Here is a 23,151-nt window from a genome sequence, read left to right on the forward strand (position 1 = left end):
GATCTCCTCCGCCGCTACCGATGGCTCCGGTAAGTGGCGGACGGCACGAAAGAGCGGCGGGAGGGGGGGGGCCCCTCTCCCGCCACCGATAACGTCGATCTCACGGCGAATCCGCCGCGGAGACTGCCGTTATCGTTTTACACGGCCGCCCGCTGAAAAGATGGATATCTCAGTTGTGGCAGCAGCTGCTGCCGTTACTGAGATATCCATCTATAAAAACAGGACGTATATATACAGTGGGCGGGCGTTAAGTGGTTAATACCGCTTTTAAGTGTCCCCAATAATTGATCTTTCCCCGTTTCTCTATGATGTCACCAGTCTCTGGGCGGAGTCCTCACATCTTCGGATTGCCTCCACAGATCTTCAGAGAATCTTCCCATGTACCTAACCCAACATGGAGGGGCTCGGTGAAGGTGGTGATGAAGGTGTGGAGGTGTGTGATCGGGTCACACAGATCATAGAAGGAAATCTGCCCGGCCTCATAATCCAGATATATCCTGACTCTGTAATTGGGGATATTGGCAGGTAAAAGGACCCCTTTATTGTCATACATCGCCATATACTGATTACCATTCCTGTACAAAGCCCAGGACTTGTTATTATGTCCAATCTTTGCTAGCTCTCCTTTCTTGTCTATACTGGGGTAACACATCCCGACTACCCATCCATCTGTTCCCCCAAAATCCACTTCCCAGTAATGTCTCCCCGTGGAGAAACTCTGACTGCTCAACGCCTGAGGACAACGCTTAAATCTCTCTGGCGTTTCTGGACGTTCCTGGTCTATATTTGTTATGGATATGGTTTTCCTGTCGTCCGATAACTCTAGGCAATTGTCAGTTGTGTTTACATCCAGTGATATGGCTGTAGGTTCCTTTATATAGAAGTATACATTTATGTCTCTTATTATATCCGTTAAACTTGAGTGTAAGACCCCCGCCACATCCAGACAACCTCCATCGTGGAGGAATCTCTCGTGTCTCTCTCGGTCCTGATTATCTCTATCCTTCGTATCATACAATTCACCTGTGTCTGATTCCTGTAAGACAGTCAGTGGGTCCGTCATGTTACACAGCTCCTCAATGTGACCTATCGTCCGGTACAAATCGCCCTTTTTTATTTCCAGATCCCAGATGCAGAGAGAGGCATACTCTGCCTGCCTGGATATCCTCCTCAGCATTCCCCTCTCCAGGTTATCCAGACGTTTCCGGAGATCTCTAAACAGGGCAGTGACACTATCGGTGTCAGCAGCTACTTTTTCTTCTACTTTGGTCCTGTATTCCTGCAGACTCTTTACTCTTTCCTCCGTCTCCACTTTCTTTGTCTGAAGTTTCTGCAGAACATTCCTCAGTGTCTCCTTCTTCTTCTCAGAAGCCTTAGCCAACTTTTCCACCTGGTGTCCTCGATGTTCTTCAGTCAAACTGCAGGACACACAGATACAGGAATCATCCTCGGTGCAGTAATACTCCAGGATCTTCTTATGGACGGAGCATTTCCTGCTCTCCATGGACAAGGTGGGGTCACATAAGATGTGTTTTGGGGACTTTTTGTGGACTCTCAGGTGTTTATCACACAGAGAAACCTCACAGTGTAGACAGGATCTAACAGCAGGTACAGTAGGGCCCACACAGTAAGTACAGGAGACCCCGGAGTCCTCCTGAGCTGGCCGAGCAGACAGGAAATTCTCCACTGTGTTACGTAGTTTCTTGTTCCTGTGCAGTGGAGGACGCTTCCTAAATATCTCTCTGCATTTAGGACAGGAATATCCTCCAGTGCCCTCCTGTGTATTCAGCACAAGATCAATACAGACCCGGCAGAAGTTGTGTCCACATCTCAGGTTTACAGGATCAGTATAGATCTTCAGACAGACGGGACATTCCAGCTCAGTTCTCCGAGCAGCAGACGCCATCGCTGAAACACCGGTGATGAATGCAGTTGGGAGGGGCCACTTCCTCATACACAGGGTGAAGCTGGGCTGTGGCTTCTACTGCAGTCATGTGATTAGTTATATAAAGGGAATAGAGACAAAGATAATACAAAGATATAATAGAGAACAATGTACCTATTTTAGAAAAATATTTCGTCCTGTATTGCATACCTGCTGTGTCCATAGCCAGGAGCATAACTACAGTCAGGCACACAAGACACATGGGGCCAGATTCACAAAGAGATCCGACGGCGTATCTCCTGATACGCCGTCGTATCTCTGAGATCCGACGGTCGGATCTATGCGACCGATTCATAAGAATCAGTTACGCATAGATCTCCCTTAGATCCGACTGGTGTAAGTGACTTACACCGTCGGATCTTAGCCTGCAATCTTCCGCTGTCCGCTAGGTGGCGTTTCGTGTTTTACTCGCAACGAATATGCAAATGAGGAGATACGCCGATTCAGAAACGAACGCCCGCCCGCCGCTTTTTTTTTACGCCGTTTGCGTTTGGCTTTTTCCGGCGCATAGTTACCCCTGCTATATGAGGGGTAGCTAATGTTAAGTATGGCCGTCGTTCCCGCGCCGAGTTTCAAATTTTTACGTCGTTTGCGTAAGTCGGTCGGGAATACGGATGGCCGTAATTTACGTTCCCGCCGAAAACAATGACGTCCTAGCGACATCATTTGGAGCATGCGCACTGGGAAATATCGCCGGCGGCGCATGCGCAGTTAAATCGGTGCGGGATTGAATTCCGCCGGGGGAGTTACGATCCGCCGGCGCAAGTTTGGAGGTAAGTGCTTTGTGAATACTGCACTAGCCTCGTAATAGTGCGCGGGCGGATCGTAAATCACATAGATTACGCGGATCTAAAGATCCGCTAATCAATGTGAATCTAGCCCACGGCTCGTATATATTGTACTGGGTGCTTCAGATCCAAGGACTGCCCCTGACTGCCCACCATTTCTTCCATTCTGCCTGCAGGCAGGTTTCCTACTGTGTGTAGTTAGCACCCAGGGGAAGGGGTTAATGTTTTGCCGCTTTTATTCTCGGCTTTCGCCGGGGTCCAGCCTCCCTCCCGTGTTCTATAAAAAGAAGAGGTCCAGATCCTAAGGGGCTTCAGGAAACACTTGGGAAAACACATGGGAAACCTACGCTAAATACTTGCTGGGATCTATGGTCCACTCTGGAATGCCAATTCACCAGACGAACCCTGGAACATGGACTTCTCTGCTAGAGCACTACCGAGCATGGACTTTTCGCCAAGATACTCTACCTGTGCGGGTAACCTGGGGCAGCCACAGTTAGGTTCAGTTACGCAGGCCATACGCGGTCGAATTTCGAACAAATTTTCTTTTCACAATCAGAAAGTTTGTTTTTTTGTGATCCGATGACGCCACCACAGATTTTTCGAAATTCCGCCGGCCAAGCCTTCAATTTCACCTCATCATGTTGCTACAGAAAAGAATTTTCGTGGCCAGGAAATTTCTTTTCTCTCCGTGAATTTCCTTTTCTTGCACATGCGCATTTATTTTTTTTATTACATTTCTCACACGATTCTCCCATCATTGATTAGAAAAAAAAAATGTAAAAAAAATTCCAACATGTCCGATTCCTCAAATTTAATTGCCGCACGAAAATCGTCTGTTGCTGCAGCCCACTAACTGTGCGAAATTTGTACGAAAATTCTGAGGCCTCGTACACGCGACCGTTTTCCTTGGCAAAATCCATCAAGGAAAATGCTGGCAGAGCATTTTTGCAGTGAAAAACGGTCGTGTGTATGTTTTTCGTCGAGAAAACTGTTGAGGATCTCGACGAGAAAAAACGAGAACATGCTCTCTTTTTTCTCTTGGGAGTCTCAATTTCCTTGACGTGTTTCTCGTCGGGGCTGGTTTACGACGAGAAACACGTTCGTGTGTATGCTTAGAAACCCACGCATGTTTAGAATAAAGTATGAGACGGGAGCGCACCTTCGGTAAAAGTAGCGTTCTTAATGGAGATAGCACATTCGTCACGCTGTAACAGACTGAAAAGTGCGAATCGTCTCTCACCAAACTTTTACTTAACACGCAGTAACATGAGATTAGCAAAAGCAGACCCAAAGGTGGCGCCAGTGGAATCGAGCTTCCCCTTTATAGTGCCGTCGTACGTGTTGTACGTCACCGCGCTTGAGATCGACGAGATTTTGTCTTGACAGTGTGTATGCAAAGAAAGCTTGACAAGATTCTCGTCAAGCCTGACAAGAACCTCGTTGAGGAAAACAACGTTTCTTTTACGACGAGATTCTCGGTCGTGTGTACAAAGCCTTAGAAAATTATTTCGAAATTCGAAACCGTGTATGGCCGGCATAAGGCATGTTTGGCAAGTTACAGTAAACATTGATTCAACTGCTCAGAGCCCGGTCTGAAGTTATTCAAGGGGTGCATGTGAGGATCTGGAATATTATCCTTATCCATAGTATGGGGTACATGTAACATCACTACGGTAGAGGTTTATGAGTAACTGCAAAACAGCAACTAGTCACTGCCATGGTACCTGATAGGCTCTGAGGAAGAGGGTTCTCCCTCAAAATAAGTAAGCATAGGATGCATTAAGGTGAAAAAACACCAAGGTTTACAACCCCTTTAAGCCTTTGCCATCCATAACACCGCCCACCACTGCGAGGGAGAGTTTCAGCAGCGTGGAGGACAGAGGAAGAAGCAGAAGCAGCAGTAATAGCCCGCCCAGAGCTCCATCACAGACATCGGAGCTCTACGGGGATTGCTTCCTCCTTCTCTGCTACTGTGAGTCATCCCCTCCCCCTCTGCACTATGACCGGTCTGTGTACAGCTCTATGGATGTCTTCACTCTCTACACACCATTCACCTTCTCCAGATAGAGGAGGGGGCAGCTGTCTTCAGTCTTCCTGGCCAGTGGTCTCTTTCTACTAGAGGGGGGTGAGCAAGGTCCCCTCTTATCACTCCTTAAAGCGGATCTCCACTCTAAAGTGGAGTCCCGCTGATCGGCACCCTCCCCCCCTCCGGTGTCACATTTGACACCTTTCAGGGGGGAGGGGGGTGCAGATACCTGTCTACAGACAGGTATCTGCACCCACTTCCGGCCCTACGATACGGGCAAAGGACGGGTTTTTTCTCCGCTTCCCGTCCGTCCCCCGTTGTATGCTGGGAACACTCGGCTCCCAGCACACAGTGGGAGCCAATCGGCGGGCGCAGCGCGACTCGCGCATGCGCCGTAGGGAACCGGGCAGTGAAGCCGGAGCGCTTCACTTCCTGGTTCCCTCACCGTGGATGGAGGGGGGAGCAGCAGGGTGACGAGCGATCGCTTGTCATCTGCTGCGATCGGCGCTGGACTCCAGGACAGGTAAGTGTCCTTATATTAAAAGTCAGCAGCTGCAGTATTTGTAGCTGCTGGCTTTTAATATATTTTTTTAGTGGCACATCCGCTTTAAGTCCTCCTAGCTGGGGGGGGGGGCTTAATTAACTGGAGGGTGTCCCCTTTTATTACCCACTTCAGTCCTCCTAGCTGTGAGTCTTATTTAACTTGAGAAGGGAGTTACTGGATTGGGGTCCCCTCTTATCACCCCCTGCAGTCCTCCTAGCTGAAGGTCTTCTTTATCTGGAGGGGGAAGGAGGAGAATTCCTGTATTTCTGGATGAGGGTCCCATGTAATCACCCCCCTGTAGTCCTAGCTGCGAGTCTTTCTTATCTAAATCGGGGGGGGGGGGCAGGGAAAAGGGTTCCTGTATACATTGTTTGAGGACCCATGTCATCACCACCCTGTGGTCCTCTTGATCAGTGGTCTTCTTTAACTGGAAGGGGGTTTCTGTATTCCTTGATGGGCCTTTCTCTGTATTTGTCTGTATTCCTGGATGGGTGGGAGGGAGCCCCTCCTGCTGTTAAGGGGTCTCCTTCTCCTGTAGAGGGGTCAGTACATCTGAAAGGGTGTGTGTGTGTGTGTGTGTGTGGTGAGGGTCTATCTGATTCCAGTTGGGGTTTTCATATTACTCCTTGCACTTCTGGATGTGGGTGCCTGATTACTCCTTCATTATGGGGGCCTCTAAAATATTCAGCTCTCAGATTACTGCCCCTGGGCAGTAGTACAGCGTCCTCCCTGCCCCTTTCACACCTACCTCTGTTTTCATAAGCTGGCCTGGGGGGATGTACTGGGGACAGACTGACCTGGGATAGATTATACTGGGAGACAGACTGACCTGGGGGGATTTTACTGGGGGACAGACTGACCTGGGGAGATTACACTGGGGGACAGACTGACCTGGGGGTATTACACTGGGGGACAGACTGATCTGGGGGGATTATACTGGGGGACAGACTGGCCTGTGGAGATTATACTGGGGGACAGATTGACGTGGGGGGATTACATGGGGGGACACACTGACCTGGGGGATAGACTGTCCTGGGGGGATGTACTGGGGGACAGACTGACCTAGGGGGATTACATTGGGGGACAGACTGACCTGGGAGATTGTACTGGGGTACAGACTAACCTGGGGGAATATACTGGGGTACAGACTGACTTTAGAGGATGTACTGGGTGACAGACTGACCTGGGGGAGATTATACTGGGGGACAGACTAAACTTTAAAGGCTTATATGTAAGGTATTATGTCAGAACCATTGATGTATCTCGGCATATAGCCTACATATACCGTCAGAATGTTTATTCTGAACTATAAAATATTATTGTATTTATGGAAATATGTAAATCTTCTCGGCCTTTTGGCTAAGATCAAGTGTAGTATCTGTTCTTATCAGTTGCCAATAGGTGGTGCTAAGCTGACTGTCCCCGGTACCCTGTGGCAGGGGGAAAGGGATGGCAGTCGGCGGACGCTAAGCCTGTTGGCGTGGAGGTGGAAGCCTTCTGATCGGGACAGAGAGGAATGAGGTCGAAGCCAAGAGGCCGAGTCCCTGGCCGTTGGCCTGGATTTGGTGGTATCTGCCCCAGTCAGTTGTTCTGGAGGGAACCCTTGCTTCTCCTTTAACCGGGAAGGAGCGGGTAGTACTTCCAGAATGTGATTAGGTGGGAGAGATAGGGGTTGTGGGTAGAGCCTGCTTAGGTGGGTTCTCCCCGACCTCTTCTCCCACCTTCCTGGCTGGGAAGGGTGCTGCCGGTCCGGACCGGGGGCTAGGGACCGTTGAAAAGCCTGTGGAGATTGTGTCCCTGGAGTGGCAGTACATTGCACGAGTGTTTGAGGGGCACTCATCGTGTGGCACCTTCAGGTCACTGATCTCCACAACACACTTTTCACACCTGCCTCTAGGGCCGGGCCTTTTGGCTAGGACCAGAGGAATTTTTGTTTCCTGGCCGGAGGGCCGGCCAATGTATTGCACATTGGTCACTTTACCTCACTCTCCCATCTTCCTTCTCCCCACTTTCCTTTTTTTATTTTACCCCGTGTTTGTTTGTTTTGTCACTTTTTTTGTTTGGTGCTTGGCACTTTATGTGTGGCGAGTAGGGGTCTGGTCCTCGGGCCTGCCTCTGAAAGTCTTGGGAGTTGGTGGACCCGGCCTTCTGGCTAAGTTCGCCGGCTCTCATGGGGTCTCCCTTCGGGGGAGCCTCACCGAGGAGGGTTCTTTTTCGGCAGTCCCTCCAAGGATGTTGGGTCCTTGTGGCTTCGGCTGCTTGGACCAAGATGGGTCCATATGGCTTCGGCTGTATGGACCACAGTAACTCTTTTCGCTGTCAGGAGCCTAACGCCCCGGGGGATCAGAGACGGGTCCTCTTCGGAGGACCACTGACGTATGCACCCGTCGCAGTTTGTGATTTCACTCTTTATGTGTGTGCACATTTTTCTCTGCACCGGGTGGAGTTTTTGGGTTGTGTTTTGCACGCCACAGGCTTTTCAACAGAAAAATCTGTTTAATTCTTAAGACAAGTGAAAACCTTTGAAGTACCTTTACAGGAACCCTGGCTCTCCAAATATAGATTCTTAGTGTCACTTGTGATCTCACATTTGTAAGGATAATAATATATGTATATGTGCTTAACGAGTTATACTATATGAACTACTAATACACATATATTGTTATGGCATTATAAAGAAACAATACCATAATATATATATATATAATTCCACCGGGATTGTGAATAAGCCCCATGGCCTCAATATATAAAGACAATACTGTGTTTCGTGTCATGCTGTGCAGGGCCTTTCATCTCACATGAAACCAGAGTTCCTCATCATTCTCTTATCTTATAAGTGTCAAACCCAAAGAGATATGACCTGGGAGATGGCACAGGCAAGGTTTATACACCCCCCTGTGAGACATAAAGTCCTTCTGGTAACACAGCCTTATTCACAGGTTTTTGAACTGTGACTCAACTTAAGACACAAAATGGTGTCGCTTCTGCTAAACATATATATGAATGTGGAACACTATGAAACATAAAATGTGCGATCTTATATGTATTCTTTTAACCCCAAATGTTCTGACAATTGTCTTAATCAATCAGGATTGTCAGAGCATCGGTCAATTAATTAAAATGATGACATAGGATTTCTTGATTTAATACAGACTGATCTAAATTTTTGGATAGGCCAAAATATTAAAATGTAATTCAGTTGTCAACTCAACCTAAGACATTCTGTCTTTCTCACTTAAATTGCTGGGGGGGGGGGCAAGGTATTTACAGAACTGGCTAGAAGAGCAATGAGTTGTATTACTTCCCCCCACCTGAAGCCAAGGATAAGGCCCCTTTCACATGGCGAGCCCGCTCGGATCTGCCTGTCCAATTTTCAGGCAGATCCGAGCGAGCCATCCATTGACTCGTATGGGGAGATGGATGTCAGCGGAGATGTGTCCGCTGACAACCGTCTGCCATCCGATATGTTCGCCATTCATCCTGACGGATAGGATCGGCTGAGATCTGATGAAAACGGACATGGTGTCCATTTTGCGGCCGTTCTCTCCATAGGAATCAGCGGCACTCTGACAGGCCCCTCCCTGATTAGTGAGCAGAGACGGACCTGTCATCCGGATCCGCCTCATGTGAATGAAGCCTGATGCCTCGTACACACGACCGGTTTTCCTGGTAGGAAAACTGCCATGATGCAGACCGTCGTATCTTAGCTAGATTTAAGTGTATCTCATTTTGAGAATACACTTAAAGATACAACGGCGCAGATTCAGAGTTACGCCGGCGTATCTACTGATACGCCGGCTTAACTATTTCTGAATCTGGCTATAAGTGTCAAAACAGAATGTAAATACAACTCCTGGTCCATGTTTACAAGACTGAAGGATTTACACATACATCTTTACCCAGACAAAGACAGTCAATATACCTTTAAGTGTTGATGAAAGTATACCAATAGGAACCTCACTATTTTCTTATACATAAGAATATATGATAGCATGACTGTGACCTAAAATATCATATCACTTCAAATGAGATCAATAATAATCTTACCGTCTGCTGGTATAGTGATAATGCCATTATATACTGAGAATGTTGATTTATTAATCTTATTAGCATTATCATCAGGGCTTTTTTTCAGGGGGAACTTGGGGGAACTCAGTTCCACCACCTCTGGCTCAGACCCTTTGGTGCCTGCTCACCACAATCACTTGTAAACACAGAAGTCTAGTTTCTGTGTTTACAAGTGACAGCTCTGCACTCTGGCCCGGATCCACAAAGAACTTACGGCGGCGTATCTATTGATACGCCGCGTAAGTTCTAAGATGCGCCCTCGTATCTTTGTTTTGTATCCACAAAACAAGATACGCCGGAATGTGGGCTAGATCCGACTGACGTACGTGTTAGTACGCCGTCGGATCTAAGGTGCATATTTACGCTGGCCGCTAGGTGGTGCTTCCGTTGATTTAAATTAGCTAGATACAATTAGCTCAAACGTACGTCTGCCCGGCGCATTTTTTTACGTCGTTTACGTAAGGCTTTTTTCGGCGTAACGTTACCCCTGGGTCTATGAGGCGTACGCAATGTTAAGTATGGACGTCGGGACAGCGTTGAATTTTCTGTTGTTTACGTCGTTTGCGTAAAACGTTCGCGAATAGGGCTTTGCGTAAATTACGTTCACGTCAAAAGCATTGACTATTTGCGACGTGATTTCGAGCATGCGCACTGGGATACCCCCATGGACGGCGCATGCGCCGTTCAAAAAAAACGTCATTTACGTGGGGTCAAGATGCATTAACATAAAACACGCCCACATCTTAGTCATTTGAATTCCGCGCCCTTACGCCGACACATTTACACTACGCCGCCGTAACTTACGGAGCAAATTCTTTCTGGATACGGAAAATACGCTGTAAGATACTCTACACCTGCCTAAAGATAGGCAGATCTTTGTGGATCTGGCCCTCTGTGTGTAACCCCCCTGAACTCTGCATTCTGTATGTAATGCAATCCTGGTATTTAATGCACCTTTAAAGTGGAGTTCCACCCATTTTTTTACGTTTGTCTGTGCTGCATGCCCTAATCTCATAGTGTTCAGAATGGACAATTTTTATTTAATTTGTTGCTTGTAAATACCTTTATTTTGTAGTCCTTCATTACTTCCTCCTCCTTATTTGCCTAGGCTATTTGCAAGGGTTTCTGGGATAGGCATCAGGTTTCCCAGTAGTCCTTGCAAACCTGACTGAAACCTATTACATTGCTTGTGCACTGAGCATGTGCGAGATATGCAAAGCTGAAATCCAGGAAGTCATACAGTCTGGCTTCATGATGCCCACACTTAAGATGGCCACGGTCTATTTCTAGATTATAAACTAAACTAAATCTAAATGCTGTAACAACCTAACAAAACGGACCTTAGTTTACAGACTAACTTTACTAGAATACATTAAGCTTGTGTATTACAGGGGTATTTATATTTAAAAAGTGAAATTGTGGGTGGAACTCCCCTTTAAGACCCTTCTACTGTTTGTGAAATCTGAACGGGGTCGTGGTTTAGTTCCTGCACCTATTTTCTGAGAAAAAAAGCTCTGATTATCATATATGTATAAGTAGTTTAAGTAAACAAAGTATTATGTTTAGGTATATATATATATTTATTTTATTTCATCTATGTGTATAAAGGATATTGTTAGTCCCAGTATATGGGAAATACACCTCTTTATAAGTAATGATTATACTGTTAAATATTGCTGTAACAGAAATGTGTGCTCATACATTGGTAGTTTCTAGATCTCCTAACCATTTATATATATTATAGAAACATCACATAGTCATTAGGGATAAGCTTCGAGTTCGAGTCAAACTCATGTTCGACTCGAACATTGCCTGTTCGCCAAACAGCGAACAATTTGGGGTGTTTGCTGCAAATTCGAAAAGCCGCAGAACACCCTGGAAAAGTCTATGGGAGAAATCTAAAGTGCTAATTTTAAAGGCTTATATGCAAGTTATTGTCATAAAAAGTGTTTGGGGACCCGGGTCCTGCCCCAGGGGACATGTATCAATGCAAAAAAAGTTTTAAAAAAACTGCAGTTTTTTCGGGAGCAGTGATTTTAATAATGCTTAAAGTGAAACAATAAAAGTGAAATATTCCTTTAAATTTCGTGCCATTGTATAAAGAGACATATTACAATAGAGGAAATGGGGAGAAATAAAAGAAAATATGGGCAAATTGGATAGAAAACGTGACAACAGCCTCAGGGTAGGGGGATAGAGAATTGGGATGGAACTACACCAATGGAAGAAAGGGAAAAAAAGGAGGTAAACGGAAGAAGACACAAATGTGAAGTATGTAAGGGAATGTAGGTGTTTATGTGATTTTAATGGAAATATGAAATGTGAAATGTATATTTGTATGTTTGTATATGAGAAAAAACAATAAAGAGATTTATAAAAAAAAAAAAACGTACCTAGGGGGTGTGTAATATATGCCTGTAAAGCAGCGCTTGTTTCCCGTGCTTAGAACTGTCCCTGCACAAAGTGTCATTTCTGAAGGATAAAAAGTCATTTAAAATCACTGCTCCCGAAAAACTGCCGTTTTCAAAACTTTTTTTTGCATTGATACATGTCCCCAGGGGCAGGACCCGGGTCCCCAAACACTTTTTAGGGCAATAACTTGCATATTAACCTTTAAAATTAGCACTTTAGATTTCAAACGTTCGAGTCCCATAGAACTTTAATGGGGTTCTAAAGTTCACACAAACTTTTGGTCTGTTGGCAGGTTCTGGTGTGAACTGACCGGGGGGGTTTTCGGCTCATCCCTTATAGTCATACTTGTTATAGTGAGAAATTAAACAATCCTATAACAGGTTATTTTTCAGAATTTTAGTGCAGATGTTCCCTGTCCTAGATTGACACCTGGTGGTAAAAGATGGTAATACTTGAACAAACACAGAGTCAATGGTTAACCGAATTAACCAACAAAAAAAAATGTTTCCACTTTCTGGCTAGGCTTTTAAAAAAAAAAAAATTTAGCTTATTGTTCAGAACTTAATACAGGACAAGTTGAGGGATCCATTGAGGACACCACATCCATGCATACAGGGATCTATCCATCCAGAGAGACACTCATCATCTGACACCTCAGGGACACCAAGACGCAGCTCCAACCTAGCAAGAAACCATTTTGAAAAGGTAGCCATCTTCAGAGACTCTGGTAATGACCATTTTAAGCCAGGGGCCATTTTAGTAGGGGTAACTATAATACATTTACATTATGATTCATGATTTGTTGCTCAGCTTGCAAAAGCCTATTGATATTTTCCTATGATACCTAATTGCTCTCCCCCGATATTATAACATTTACATTCTTCTCTAACCATTTTACGTTGTTTAACGCTTATTTCTTCTGCAGGGGAGTAATTAACTGTATTTGGACATTTCATAAAATTCAGACTATTGTCTGGTATAAATAGTTATATGTAGTTATTTTGTTGATGGGGAGAATTTTAATTATTGAATTAATTCGATAGATAGCGATATATATATATATATATATATATATATATATATATATATATATAAGGCCTGGCTCGCAGTCCCTGCTCTAATTCATCCCAAAGGTGTTCTATCGGGTTGAGGTCAGGGCTCTGTGCAGGCAAGTCAAGTTCCTCCACCCAAAACTCCCTCAACCATGTCTTTATGGACTTTGCTTTATGCACTGGTGCGCAATCATGTTGGAAAAGGAAGGGGCCATCCCCAAACTGTTACCACAAAGTTGGGAGCATGAAATTGTCCAAAATGTCTTGGTAAGCCGACACCTTAAGTGTTCCTTTTAATGGAACTAAGGGGCCAAGCTTAACCCCAGAAAAACAGCCCCCCACACCATAATCCCCCCTCCACCAAATTATTTGGAGGGGTGGCCCAATACTTTTGGCAATATAGTGTGGAAGAGTGAGTTTGGGGTGGAGGAACTTGACTGGCCTGCACAGTTCTGACCTCAACCCGATAGAACACTTTTGGGATGAATTATATTGGAGACTGAGAGCCAGGCCTTCTCGTCCACAAATGCGCTTCTGGAAGAATGATCAAACATTCCCATAGACACACTCCTTAACCTTGCGGACAGCCTTCCCAGAAAAGTTGAAGCTGTTATAGTTGCAAAGGTTGGGCCAACTCAGTATTGAACCCTACGGACTAAGACTGGGATATCATTAAAGTTCATGTGCGTTTAAAGGCAGGTGTCCCAATACTTTTAGATAGATAGATAGATAGATAGATAGATAGATAGATAGATAGATAGATAGATCATCTTGTCCTAATGACTGACCAATAGCAGTGACACCAATAGTTGGTTAGTCATTCCAGCACAATGATCTGTGAGCGGGAAAAAAATTACACCTAAGGCCCGTACACACGACCGGATCTATCCGCTGGGATTTATCCGCGGATCAGTTCCAGGAGATAGATCCGGTCGTGTGTAGGCCCGAGCGGACATTTTCCAGCGGATAAAAATCCAGCCGACGGATTTCCAGCGGATAAAAATTTTGTAGCATGCTACAAAATCTATCCGCTGGAATCCTGTCCGTCGGACTTATCCGGTCGTCTGTACAGACTCACCAGATAAGTCCGTCCGATCCCCATCCCTCGCATGCGTCGGAATAATTCGACGCATTCGTGGAAGTATTTACCTTCCAGCGTCGCGCATGTCGCCAGGTCATCGTAGCGGCGACGGCGCGGATACGTCACCGCGGATGTTTTCCGCGCGGATTTTGATCCGATGGTGTGTACAGCCATCGGATCTAAATCCGGAGGAGAAATGTCCGATGGAAACGGTCCGGCGGACCGTTTCCATCGGATATCCCCTCGTCTATACGAGGCCTTAGTGTCCCAATGAAAAAAAAATTCACCAATCTCATCCCCCCTTTCCCATTGATGTCACCAGTCTCTAGGCAACATTCTCAATTTACCCACATATCTTTACTATACAAGTTCCCCATACCCATAGCACGGCATGGAGGGGCTCATTGAAAGTGGTGGTGAAGGTGTGGAGGTGTCGGATCGGGTGACACAGTTCATAAAAGGAGATCCGCCCGGCCTCATAATCCAGATATATCCTGACTCTGTTACTGGGGATATTGGTGGGTAAGAGGATCTTAACACTGTCATGTCTGACTGAATACTGATCATACTCCCTGACCAAACTCCAGGAATCTCTATTATTTCCAATACCTGAATCCCATCCTTTCCTCACCATACTGGGGTAACACATCCCAACTCTCCATCCACCGTATCCCCCAACACCCACTTCCCAGTAATGTCTCCCTGAGGAGAAACTCTGACTGCTCATTACCTGAGAATATTTAAATCTCTCTGGTGTTTCTGGACGATTCTGACTTTCGGAAGCCCTGGATGCAGTTTTCCTGTCATCTGATATATGGAGATAATTCTGAGCTGTGTTTACATCCAGTAATATGTCTGTAGCTCCCTCTATATAGTTATATGCATTTCCCTCTGTTATTATATCAGATAATGTGTGTAATGTGTGTGATATCCCAGCCACATCCAGACCCCCTCCATCATGGAGGAGCTTCTTATGTCTCTCTCTGTCCTCATTATCTCCATCCTCAGTATCACACAAGTCACCTGTGTCTGATTCCTGTAAGACAGTCAGTGGATCCGTCATGTTACACAGCTCCTCAATGTGATGTATCTTCCCGGACAGCTCCTCCTTCTTTATTTCCAGTTCCCGGATGAAATCTGTCACAGAGATGGAGACCCGCTCTGCCTGCTCTGAAATGTCTCTCAGGACTCTCTTCTCCAGGTCTTCCAGACGTCTCCTGATATCTCTCAAAAGGACAGTGACTCTCTCGGTGTCACCAGCTGCTTCTTCTTCTATTTTCCTCCTGTGTTCCTGCAGACTCTGGACTCTTTCCTCCGTCTCCTTGCTCTTTGTCAGAAGTTTCTGCAGAACATTCCTCAGTGTCTCCTTCTTCTTCTCAGAAGCCTCATCCAGTGACTCCATCTCGTGTCCTTTATGTCCTCCAATCATACAACAAGACACACAGATACAGGTATCATCCTCAGTGCAGTAATACTCCAGGATCTTCTTATGGACGGAGCATTTCCTGCTCTCCATGGACAAGGTGGGGTCACATAAGATGTGTTCTGGGGACTTTTTGTGAACTCTCAGGTGTTTATCACACAGAGAAACCTCACAGTGTAGACAGGATCTAACAGCAGGTGCAGGAGAGTCCACACAGTAAGTACAGAAGACCCCGGACTCCTCCTGACCTGGCTGAGCAGACAGGAAATTCTCCACTATGTTACGTAGTGTTATGTTCCTCTGCAGTGCAGGCCGATCCGGAAACTTCTCTCTGCATTCAGGACAGGAATATCCTCCAGACCCCTCCTGTGTATCCAGCACACGATCAATACAAACCCGGCAGAAGTTGTGTCCACATCTCAGGTTTACAGGATCTGTATAAATGTTCAGACAGACGGAACATTCCAGCTCAGCTCTCAGATCACCAGACGCCATCGCTGACAGCAGACGAGGAAATAAAAGTAAAATTCTCTGACACCGGAGAAGAATGCAGTTGGGAGGGGTCACATTCCTCCTACACAGGGTGAGGCTGGGCCGTGACTTTTACTGTATTTATAGTATTAGTTAAATGAAGTGGCAAAGATTTATAAAAATATCTCATTAAGAACAATGGGCCAGATTCACGTAGAGCGGCGCATATTTAGAACGGCGTAGCGCATCTCTGTTACGTTACGCTGACTCAATTTCGTGCCGCAAGTTCCGTATCCACAGAGTATTTGTGCCCAATTTTGCGCCAGCGTAACGTAAATTCCGAGGCGTAAGGCGGGGTAATTGAAAGTGGGAAGGAAGTGGGCGTGCTCCATTGAAATGAGCCGTGACCCCATGCAAATGAAGGGCCGGCCGTACTGTGCATGCGCGCATGAATATGCACCTCACTGGGCATGCTCAGAACTCGGCCCGGTGCAATCAGTGAGATAGGAACTAGGCCCGGCGTACATAGTGAGATACGCCCTGTGTATAAATAGGCCCAGTCAAACGCCCTTCCATTGCAAAAGTACATCCCTGTGTTCCCCTTCCTGAAAACGAGGTGCTTTTGTTCTGTTGTCTGTGGCTGTGTGTTGGTTTGTGTAGGAGTGTTGTAGGAAAGATTTATTGGAGAGTGTTAGAGGAGTTTGTATTAGGTGTTTTTTTTCTGAGTGTTTTTTGTGTCTGTTTTTTTCTGTGTGGTTTTTGGAGTCTGTATTAGCTGTCTGTTTGTGTTTTTTTGTTTTTGCTGTCTGATTTTTGTCTCTGTTTGTTCTGTGTCTTTTTGTGTGTGTTTATTCTGTGTCTTTTTGTGTGTGTTTGTTCTGTGTCTTTTTGTGTGTGTTTGTTCTGTGTCTTTTTGTGTCTGTTTGTTCTGTCTGATTTTTGTGTCTGTTTGGTGCTGAGTGTTGGGTGAGTGCTGCACCCAAACGTAATATACGTTTGGGTGCAGCCCCCGAGCACAGACGGCATGCATTCAAGGACATTCACCCTCACCCAAATGGATGTCAAATGCCAAATGGATGTCAAATTGGGAACAATAACCCTCCCTTACTCCATCCAACAACTCCAGTTCTACTTGAAGTATGAAGGAGACCTTCCCTTGCCCCAGGAAAGGTGCCCTCCATGACAGGTACCTGAGCAGGTTATGGAGATCTCAAAGAGCACAGCGACAGTCTCCGGGTCCCGGATCTTGAAGCGAATTAAGTCAATCCCGAACACATTCTCCTCAGGTCTGTGCAGATAATCTGATGACAGAAGACAAATGACATTAATGGCACACAGCGCTTAGCACAGGCCGGTGACAGGTCTCCTGACTAGGGATGAGCCTAAAACCCCCCCGGTTCAGTTCGCGGCAGAACATGCGAAAGGACTGAAAGTTTGCGCAAACTTTCAAACATCATTATAGTCTATGGGACCCGAATGTGAAAAGTGCTAATTTTAAAGGCTAATATGCAATTTATTGTCATAAAAAGTGTTTGGAGACCTGGGTCAATGCAAAAAAAGTTTTAAAAAACGCTGTTTTTTCGGGAGCAGTGATTTTAATAATGGTTAAAGTGAAACAATAAAAGTGAAATATTCCTTTAAATTTTGTACCTGGGGGGGGGGTTCCATAGTATGTGATGGAGTTAAATAAAATGATTATACTGGGCCAGATTCCAGTAGCTCAGCGGATCTATAGATCCGCTCGATCTACGTGAATTAAGATCCGCTCCCGCAAGTTTAGGAGGCAAGTGGCTAATTCACAAACCACTTACCTCCAAACTTGCGACGGCGGATCCTAAATCCCCCAGCGGAATTCAAATTCCGCGGCTAGGGGAGTGTCATATTTAAATCAGGCGCGTTCCCGCGCCGATTTAAATGCGCATGCGTCGTCCGGGGAATTTCCTGGCGTGCATTGCTCCCACTGACGTCAATAGGACGTCAGTGGTTGCGACGTGAGCGGGACTTGCGACGCGCGTGTTCGTGAATCGGCGTACGCAAATGACGTAGGAAAATTCAAATTCGACGCGGGAACGCCGGCTATACTTAACATTGGCTGCGCCTGATAAAAGAAAGGGTAAGTATACGACGGAAAACCGCTACGGAAACGACGTAAAAACAATGCGACGGGTCCGCGTACGTTCGTGAATTTGCGTATCTCGCTGATTTACATATTATTTATCGTAAATCAGCGGGAACGCCCCCGGCGCCATTTTTAAATTTAAAAAAAGATCCGACAGTGTAACACAGTGTAACACTGTCGGATCTAACCCTATCTATGCGTAACTGATTCTATGAATCAGGCGCATAGATAGGACCAGTTTACGTCAGAGATACAATGGTGTATCTGTAGATACACCGTCGTATCTCTTTGTGAATCTGGCCCTTTGTGTTTATGTTACTTTTTTCCTAAACCACTCAAATGTTGCTTTTCTTTCTTATATTGTTTTATTTATTTTATTTCTTGATCTATATATATATATACACATACAGTGGGGATTGAAAGTTTGGGCACCCCAGGTAAAAATTTGTATTAATGTGCATAACGAAGCCAAGAAAAGATGGAAAAATCTTAAAAAGGCATCAAATTACAGATTAGACATTCTTATAATATGTAAAAAAAAGTTAGATTTTATTTCCATCATTTACACTTTCAAAATGACAGAAAACAAAAAAATGGCATCTGCAAAAGTTTGGGCACCCTGCAGAATTTATAGCATGCACTGCCCCCTTTGCAAAGCTGAGACCTGCCAGTGTCATGGTTTGTTCTCAATCATCGTCTGGGAAGACCAGGTGATGTCAATCTCAAAGGTTTTAAATGCCCAGACTCATCTGACCTTGCACCAACAATCAGCACCATGGGCTTTTCTAAGCAGTTGTCTAGAAAACTGAAACTGAAAATAGTTGACGCTCACAAAGCTGGAGAAGGCTATAAGAAGATAGCAAAGCGTTTTCAGATGTCAAAATCCTCTGTTCAGAATGTAATTAAGAAATGGCAGTCATCAGGAACAGTGGAAGTTAAAGCAAGATCTGGAAGACCAAGAAAAATATCAGACAGAACAGCTCGCAGGATTGTGAGAAAAGCAATTCAAAACCCACGTTTGACTGCACGATCCCTCCAGAAAGATCTGGCAGACACTGGAGTTGTGGTACACTATTCCACTATAAAGAGATACTTATTATTATTATTATTATTATTATTCAGGGTTTATATAGCGCCAACAGTTTGCGCAGCGCTTTACAACATCAGGGAAGGCAATACAGTTACAATACAATTCAATACAGGAGGGATCAGAGGGCCCTGCTCGTTAGAGCTTACAATCTAGAAGGGAGGGTCAAGTGGAACAAAGGGTAGTTAGCTGTGGGGGGTGATCAGATGGACACAATTAGAGTACAGTTGTTACATGTGAAAAAGAGAAAAAGAGAATAAAAGAATGGATACACTGCGCTGCCAATTAAACGGTAATGGTAGCTGCTGACACGGCTTGTTCAAATAAGCAAAATAACAAAGGAATACATAAGTGTAGCGCTTAAATGATATGGTGAATATCAAAATACCATATGGTGTGTAATGAAATAAAACACATAAATCATTAATAAATGTGAAACACAAAACAAATTATATGTGAGTCCATAAAAGTGATGGGAGCAGTGCCAACCTGACAAGAACGTCTATTGCACCTAATGTAATATCAAAGTGAAATGTGAAGTCCAATAAGATGATTGGATATATATAGCAAAAAATCGTTGTCATCAACAAATCCTTCAGGTGAATGGAAAAAAAGTTTGTGACTTAGTACCGTGACAGTCCCACCACCGAAAAAAGTGCAGGCTTACCGGAACTGATTGACCACTGATGGCGTATGCCAAAAGAGATCGATCAAGGCTTTGTATGACAGATGTCAAGGCAATCTTTGGCAGGAAGCATGAGCCCAGTAGGTTGCAGTATCTATGGATGGAGTAGGTCCCCAGGAACAAGCCGGAAGCTGTGTTGGTGCTGGACTTCCAAGGCCAATATACTCAGTATGATAATAATGCGTAAAGAAAAGAAAAAAGAGGGGGGGTGGCCACATAGCGTAACTCCGTATGATAAAAATTATGTATTTATTCACAGCTGACAAACTTACATTTGGCTGGAAGAAAAAGAGCTCTTGCATACAAATAAGGCGACAGTGGAGTCCTCCCGACGCGTTTCGTGGTCAAAGCACATCGTCTGGGGTATCTCTCCACTGTAGCCCACTCCAATATATATATAATCCATGTATCCATAACCAATCAAATGAGGATCTGACTCACCATCAACAATCAGCAATCTCAAGCAGCACTTCCTGAATCCAAGATGGCGCTGCAGCTTGCACTCCAAGCCTCTGTGTGGAACGTAAACCACACAGCATAAACCGGAAGTAAATGGAATGTATGTTATGGTGGCTGCTGTGATGAAAAGGTAACATAAAATTGATGGCCACGATAAGTAAAAATCAGCTGGACATTAAAATCAATGAGATGTATAGGGTGGCTATGAGCTGTGATGTGAAATAATAAAAAGGCCGTGATTAGGAAACCGGAAGTGCGCGTGTATCGCAACCAAGCCTCATTCCCATATTGAAAACCGGAAGAATCAGTCCTGTCTCTAGGTTTCTAATGGCAATGGGCTCCTGCGCATGTGCGGTGACCAAGCCTCGCTTAGAAGGCTATGCTGTAGTAAAATCATGGACGTTATACAGCCAAGGGGAGCGCGCCTGCGGGTCAAGCCTCACTTTCAAAATGCAAGCACCTTGATAGAAAGAACGCGTGTGCATGTAAGCCAAACCTCGTTCTGAAAGGAACCACGCTATTTGATACGCAGGGCACTCCTGTAAACGAAAGACACATGTCCAATCACAGTGGACACTAGAACTAATAGCCAATCGTAATGGGCCAAGGGACTAGCCCAAAGACTGAAGGAATTATTTTATAATTGTAGAGCCAGCACAAAGTGACTGCGGGGCCAGCGACAATAAAAAAAGGGGAAAGATAACTTAGTTATACCACTTAAAAAGGGTTGGTTGTATGGACTGAATTAAAAAATGGAATCTTATATAAAATGTCAGATCTGGACCGGAGAAATGTTGGATAGCATTAACTCCTAATCCGAACCAATAGACATGAATAATAAAACTATGTTTATTGTGTTAAAAAACTGTATCAGTTGCGTCATAATATGATGAATTACACAAAGAAAGTCGCTAACTGTCCAATCAAATGCGATAAAATCGCAAATATAAAATAGCCTAGAAATAAATATTCCCATGCACCCTTATGTATAAATACTGCCTCATGTATGTGTGAGTCAGATCGCCACATGTATAGACCTGCATGGCATCAATGATTATAGAATTGACAAAAAATAAGATAAAACATTAAGCACATGTATGGTCATTAAGCATAATAAATTGAGTTTCCAAAGACCCAGAATGTATACGGACAATGTGTAGTGATAATAATAAGAAAGCAAAACATTCATGACATGTTAATAAAGGAATTTATATCCCATTCGACGTTCATTCCAAACGGGATATATGTCTGGAGTTCATATATCCAGAACGTCTCCAAGCGAGAAACACCCCTAGTCATGGCTCCACCTCTCCATGGAGGGGTGTATTTGTCTATGACAACAAATTGTGTTCCCTTGGGGTTTCTATTATGAAATTCTCTGTAATGTCGGGGGACTGGATGTTTAGTGTCCCCACCTATTATGAGAGCAATGTGTTCGCTTACTCTAATCGCAAAAGTGCGAATAGTCCTACCGACATATTGCTTACCACAAGGACACGTTAATAAATATACGATGTACTTGGTCGCACATGTGCAAAATGTCTTGATAGTATACTGTTTGTTGGTAACCATAGAGGAAAATTGCAAATTTATTTTTTTTTTCTGGTAGTCAGAGCATTATGTTGACATACCTTGCATTTCCTGCAAGGAAAAAAGCCCACTAGATTGTGGAAAAAAGAGCTCTTAACAGGAGGGTTAATTATATTGGGAGCAATTTTACTTTGTAGGGAAGGTACTCCTCTGAGCACATGTGCGACCAAGTACATCGTATATTTATTAACGTGTCCTTGTGGTAAGCAATATGTCGGTAGGACTATTCGCACTTTTGCGATTAGAGTAAGCGAACACATTGCTCTCATAATAGGTGGGGACACTAAACATCCAGTCCCCCGACATTACAGAGAATTTCATAATAGAAACCCCAAGGGAACACAATTTGTTGTCATAGACAAATACACCCCTCCATGGAGAGGTGGAGCCATGACTAGGGGTGTTTCTCGCTTGGAGACGTTCTGGATATATGAACTCCAGACATATATCCCGTTTGGAATGAACGTCGAATGGGATATAAATTCCTTTATTAACATGTCATGAATGTTTTGCTTTCTTATTATTATCACTACACATTGTCCGTATACATTCTGGGTCTTTGGAAACTCAATTTATTATGCTTAATGACCATACATGTGCTTAATGTTTTATCTTATTTTTTGTCAATTCTATAATCATTGATGCCATGCAGGTCTATACATGTGGCGATCTGACTCACACATACATGAGGCAGTATTTATACATAAGGGTGCATGGGAATATTTATTTCTAGGCTATTTTATATTTGCGATTTTATCGCATTTGATTGGACAGTTAGCGACTTTCTTTGTGTAATTCATCATATTATGACGCAACTGATACAGTTTTTTAACACAATAAACATAGTTTTATTATTCATGTCTATTGGTTCGGATTAGGAGTTAATGCTATCCAACATTTCTCCGGTCCAGATCTGACATTTTATATAAGATTCCATTTTTTAATTCAGTCCATACAACCAACCCTTTTTAAGTGGTATAACTAAGTTATCTTTCCCCTTTTTTTATTGTCGCTGGCCCCGCAGTCACTTTGTGCTGGCTCTACAATTATAAAATAATTCCTTCAGTCTTTGGGCTAGTCCCTTGGCCCATTACGATTGGCTATTAGTTCTAGTGTCCACTGTGATTGGACATGTGTCTTTCGTTTACAGGAGTGCCCTGCGTATCAAATAGCGTGGTTCCTTTCAGAACGAGGTTTGGCTTACATGCACACGCGTTCTTTCTATCAAGGTGCTTGCATTTTGAAAGTGAGGCTTGACCCGCAGGCGCGCTCCCCTTAGCTGTATAACGTCCATGATTTTACTACAGCATAGCCTTCTAAGCGAGGCTTGGTCACCGCACATGCGCAGGAGCCCATTGCCATTAGAAACCTAGAGACAGGACTGATTCTTCCGGTTTT

General features: G+C 44.5%; 2 protein-coding genes and 1 pseudogene across 2 annotated transcripts; 1 reads left to right on the plus strand and 2 right to left on the minus strand.

The window, feature by feature from the left end:
- Positions 1-259: 259 nt before the first annotated feature.
- On the minus strand, positions 260-1,942 carry LOC120933695 (E3 ubiquitin/ISG15 ligase TRIM25-like). Its single transcript, XM_040347046.1, has one exon. It carries the CDS (start codon positions 1,904-1,906, stop codon positions 335-337), a length of 1,572 nt encoding a protein of 523 aa, XP_040202980.1. The 5' UTR covers positions 1,907-1,942; the 3' UTR covers positions 260-334.
- Positions 1,943-6,645: 4,703 nt separating this feature from the next.
- Positions 6,646-6,776, plus strand: LOC120933948 (annotated as a pseudogene).
- A 7,401-nt stretch (positions 6,777-14,177) lies between these two features.
- On the minus strand, positions 14,178-15,901 carry LOC120933696 (E3 ubiquitin/ISG15 ligase TRIM25-like). The gene has a single exon (XM_040347048.1). The coding sequence runs from the start codon at positions 15,835-15,837 to the stop codon at positions 14,263-14,265; it is 1,575 nt and encodes a 524-aa protein (XP_040202982.1). The 5' UTR covers positions 15,838-15,901; the 3' UTR covers positions 14,178-14,262.
- Positions 15,902-23,151: the final 7,250 nt, after the last annotated feature.

This window comes from Rana temporaria, chromosome 3 (assembly GCF_905171775.1).
Source record: "Rana temporaria chromosome 3, aRanTem1.1, whole genome shotgun sequence".
Taxonomy (NCBI): domain Eukaryota; kingdom Metazoa; phylum Chordata; class Amphibia; order Anura; family Ranidae; genus Rana; species Rana temporaria.